We start from the raw sequence: 4,942 nt of genomic DNA on the forward strand, positions 1-4,942 counted from the left end.
GTGGACCCACAGTGGAAAACAAAAAGCAGACGATTGAATGTGCACTTCAAATAAATTTGATGTAAACACTTCTTATATTTGATACCAATATTTGTTTTATGTACGACATTTAGTTTATCTGATTGACGTGTATGATTTTGCATGGATTTGAGAGTCCGGATATGAGATATATGGATGCATAGAACAAAATATGAGGAGCCGTTCGGATGCGTCTGCGGACATGCCAACCGGGTCCGCAACTGTTTGAGTTTGAGGGGCTGGATTTGCAAGGTCCGACACGAGATGCACTCAAGACGTTTGGGCGAGAGGGGGTGTTTGGGGAGTCCCGTTGTAGATGCACCAACAGTGACTAACGTGTTGTGGTGGAAAATTATGGTGATTTCAGGACAGTCAAACTTCCTTTCTAGTACAGATCAGCGGAGAACAGTACTCATCAGACCACGCTTTTTTTTTTGTGTGTCTTGGTCAATGCCAACGAGTACAACCAGAGTGTGACCCATCAACTCAAAAAAATATCCCTTTCCTTCACTAGTCAGATTCTCCTAAGGTTTTATACTTTTGCCTTTTGAGGCTCAGTTCTGACTGAGCTCTGACGCCATCGGTTATATCCAGGATTCAGACAAACATCAACAGCCTCTTGCATTTCTGTGTGAGTATTTACATACAATATGTGCTGAGACGCAACCATGTGAGGGGTAAGAAGAGGGGAACAAGGGAGAAATAATTCATATCATCTTGGGGAGAAGATGGTGGCCAACCCCTGATCCACCGTCAGTTGGATAGGGGGGCCATACGCCATTAGATGCTCCGGCTCTTCCTTGGTTTGGGATCTGTCGCCTCTCGCGAGAACCTCTCCGTCTGAGTCGATGATGCCGCCTATGGTGCTGCTGCCGACGCGCAGGCCCGGCTCGATCCGGAGAGCCTTCACCTACAGATGCAGAGATGATGACAATTCAGTAGATGCATGACCATGCATGTTTGGAGTATACGTATTTCTTAGACAGTGGACTCTGGGAGCTCATGGGGCTAGAAACATGCCTTGAAGTACTCCACATAGGGCGATTCGATGTAGCTACCATCCTTCATCCGAAGCAAGAGCCCGAGTGCAACCGACCATGGGCAATCCTTGATTATAGCTGCGTCCAAGTAGCCATCTGCAAACTGCACGGTGGTAAAGGATAATTAATTAGGCTATGGAGCCAAGATTGACAATGCCAATGACTGATCGTCAGTTTTGTATGTGTGAGAGTATTTTCAGCCTTCACCACATCAAAGACGAAATATGAAGAAATAGAGCAAAATGGAGTGAAATTAACCTGTGCTTGTGGCGCTATCATTACACCTTCACTAGCAAAAGCAATATTGCTGATCCAAACGTTAACAAACGGACCCTTCAATGATCTCCATTCAAGATCAGGGTCGTCGGTTGAAGGACCTGAATAGGTACATGTTTCATTATTATGAACATTTGTTATGTCTCCTTCGACGGCATTGCTAGCCCCATTTGATTTACAACTAATAGTTTGCTCCACAGGATCACCAAATCCTTCATATCCTGGGGCAGGAACAAAAAGAATACGCCCATTGTACCGTCGCAAGTTCACCGCACGTAGAAGGGACTGAAACAAAGTCAGAGCAAAGAACGAATTTACTACATCAATATTTGAAAGACACTTCCACCGCCTCTGTTAGCACTCGAGTATTAAGAACCATATTATATAGTGATGTGTTGTATAGAGGCTTATTTTAGGGTATGAACCATACATAAAAGTCGATGCGAGCGCTTCCCATCCACCTAAACTTTTCTGACTCAATATCAATATCAGCTACCAAACCTGCAGTTCATAAATCATTTTCAGGTTTGTGAAATATATATATTGCCATAAAGCTTAAGTGACAGAAGAAGCTCTGAGAAGGATGGCCAGTGTTATCAACTGTAGTTTGGAAAAAGGCAGCATCAAACTAATACAATGCATACCCCATGTAAGCATCATGACACTGAAAAACTTTGTCTTTCCCTGCACAACAGAAGTGACATCGAGGGCACGTCTGTGACCTGTGTTCCGGGAAGGTTGTATCAGCCTTTGTTCGTACACATGAAAATGTAGATTGTTTTGGAGGATACATAACATGGTTGCATAAATGAGGTGTGACGAAGATCAAGGAAGAACATACTACCTCTGATGATTGCAAACACAGCATTTGACATAGAGAAGGGTTCACCAGCAGAGTGCAATAGACCTTGTACCATTCCATTTCCAGTACCTGTGGTACATGTAATAACGTGTAAAACATGTGCTGAGCATACTAATGACATTCAAGTACACAGATGCTTCACCGGGGAAAAACAAAAACCACAAGTTACAGACTTAAAGCCATTCCTTAGTGGGAACATAAGCTATTCATGATTCTAATGTTTTTAGAAGAAAAAAAAGAATATTACAGTGATAAACGGCTGTAACGTATAGTACGGCTCACCAACGTGCAACAATGCAGCACTATGATAAGGATATTGCAATGATCATATACCTGCTGGAATGATCCCTAGTGGCACTTTTATTGCTTTGTCCCAATCATCTCTTTGCAGCAGACCATTAACAACCTACAGTCAACACAAAATATATTCAAACCAAATAGAGCATACAAGCAAATAGATTAAACCAGTTTAAAAGATTATGAATGAGATCTGAAGATACTGAACAGAGTGTATCTTCCAGCAGGTCTCATTTGAGAATAACATATTTTGCTAACCTCTACAAGGATACCATCTCCACTAACACAAATGATCCCATCATACTTCCTAAGATCCAGTGAACCAGCAATTTCTTGAGCATGAAGACGGTAATTGGTTTCTGAGGACGTTTCACGCATAAAATTTAGCATAGCCAAAAAAACAGAAGAGGGGCACCACATCTATCTTTTCAAAAGTAGACAATTTATAAACATTGATCACAACCTTGCATGGTGTAATGGATGTCAGCAGCTTCAATAAGAGGCAGAACTTCGGTTTGGAAAATCTTCCGTCCACCTCTCTTCCCACCGTAAGGGTTCACTATGAAGAACAATCTCTTCGGTCGACCTATTATCCAATGCCATATAGTGCAAGGAACAGATCAGCATTTCTTGACAGTTAATGTCCTACATGCTTGTGTTCAGAAGTGTAAACAATCGCAAAGTAAGACCAAGCAAACTAGAGCTGATACTACACAAAGCCCGGAAGAACAGGAAAGAAAAATCCTTGGGTGTTTGGATCAATTCTACTGAATTATGGAAATACTCGAAAACATAGAATTGGTTTCGCATTTATTTTTTGGGAATGCCTAGGGCTCAATCAATTGTCTCCTGGAAAAAACAATAGAGAAAAAAAAACTACCAAAAAACTAGAAAAATAAAATTTTGCACGAATCTCCGCGCAGAATCAGACGGCTATAGCATGGATTGAGCCATATCTATTTCTCACTCAATTGAGAAATAGCAAACCCGTTATTTTCTTTGTTGAAGTCAGATGGAACACTCCAAAGCATTAATGGCGAAATTGACATTGACAAGAGCACTTCATCAAAGTAGAAAATGACAGGCCTATAAAAATATCTCCAACAATAAATCAGGAATGAATTAAGAAGGGCGTCGTGTAGGAGCAGCATGATTCCCGGGCCTCAGGAGAAGAAGCCACTACAAGAATGGAGTTGCCCAATCATGACGGCTTGACCAAATCATGTAAAAGAGGTGCCCAGGACACGCAACCTCCGTACAAACAGCAAGGAAGAGGGTTCTCCGAGCGTTCCAATCCAGAATTCATTTCTTGAACGTTCGGTTAACCGAAACGGGTTGAGCCGCTGGGTTTGGGCTGTTTCCTGGCTATCTTTAACAGTCATTTCCTGGTTCTAACCAGGTCAACGGATTCCACCCAGCCCGCAGCGCAACCTCATCAAGTAAAATTAAGCACGAGCCCGATTCCTCCGACCATAACAGAGAAGGAAATTTTCAAGTATCCAAATCGCACCGAGAGTCGGCCCGAAAGAGCAGCCACGAGATCACCGAATCAATACATTTAAACTGAACAAAAAAAGCAGAGGATCAGAGAATTAAATGGTGATTACCAAGCGAGGCGAAGCGATCTCTGATGGCGTGCCCCCACCTCTCCGCGGCCTCCTCGCTCTCCATCTCCACCGCCACCTCCCCTCTCCTCCTGTCCCCTGCACCTCCGCCGCAGCCCGGCGGCGACGGCGGCCTCCCAGCGCCCGTCACGTCCCCCCTCGTAAAGGTCGCGAGTTTGAGAGCCCTGCCCTCCACCTGGAACCCCAGCACGTCGGACTCCAGCTCCAGCTTCCGCCTTCCACCGCTGTCGCGGCCGGCGCCGGTGGGGCGCCACGCCAGCTCGGCGCTGGAGAGCGTGGCCTCCGCCGCAGAGCCGTTGACCCGCACGGGCTCCACCAGGGTCTCCGCCTGGGGCTCCGGTGGGACTCGCGCTCCGGCCTGCGGGTCGGCCATGGACTGCGACGAGACGAGACGAGACGGAGGAGCTTCAGCTGGGAAGTATCGATGTGGTTGGGGCCTTTGGAGCGAGCGAGCGAGCGCATGGAGCTTGGTAGAAGAAGGCGACGTGGTTATGGTTTTTCCTCCAATATAGACCAGACTCACCTGGTCAAATAGTTGGCGACCCTAAAATTTGGAAAATATTTTGGGTTTATTCATGAGTTGCCAAAATGATAAAAGAAACACAAACTAGAATGAGCAAAGAGCTATTGACGTACCAAAAGAAATTGGCAACCATCTACTCTCTTTGTACCTAAATAATCATAGTTAGAAAAAACTAGTTTAGTTTTGGGCAGTACTACGAGTCGCAACCAACCGTGGATGCAGCTTTTTAAATGAACAAAATGTAGCAAAATGAAAAACGTTTGAAGCAAATTCACACATTGTTGCAGCAAATCTGACGAAA

General features: G+C 44.7%; 1 protein-coding gene across 1 annotated transcript; it reads right to left on the reverse strand.

Moving 5' to 3' along the window:
• Positions 1–614: 614 nt before the first annotated feature.
• LOC123425693 (sphingosine kinase 1-like) lies at positions 615–4,624 on the reverse strand. Its single transcript, XM_045109405.1, has 10 exons — positions 4,101–4,624; positions 2,957–3,079; positions 2,752–2,852; positions 2,530–2,602; positions 2,179–2,265; positions 1,979–2,056; positions 1,765–1,835; positions 1,317–1,619; positions 1,039–1,161; positions 615–928 (listed from the first exon to the last, which is right to left on the reverse strand). The coding sequence occupies exons 1-10, from the start codon at positions 4,489–4,491 to the stop codon at positions 731–733; spliced, it is 1,548 nt and encodes a 515-aa protein (XP_044965340.1). The 5' UTR covers positions 4,492–4,624; the 3' UTR covers positions 615–730.
• Positions 4,625–4,942: the final 318 nt, after the last annotated feature.

The sequence above is a fragment of the Hordeum vulgare genome, chromosome 2H (assembly GCF_904849725.1).
Source record: "Hordeum vulgare subsp. vulgare chromosome 2H, MorexV3_pseudomolecules_assembly, whole genome shotgun sequence".
Lineage (NCBI taxonomy): Eukaryota > Viridiplantae > Streptophyta > Magnoliopsida > Poales > Poaceae > Hordeum > Hordeum vulgare.

Coding starts and splice junctions, on each gene's coding strand:
- LOC123425693 (XM_045109405.1), bottom strand. CDS start 4,491: ATGGCCGACCCGCAGGCCGGAGCGCGAGTCCCACCGGAGCCCCAGGCG. Junction 1,836..1,978: donor TGTCATGATGCTTACATGGG/GTATGCATTGTA, acceptor TATGAACTGCAG/GTTTGGTAGCTGATATTGAT. Junction 1,620..1,764: donor GCGCTCGCATCGACTTTTAT/GTATGGTTCATA, acceptor ACTTTGTTTCAG/TCCCTTCTACGTGCGGTGAA.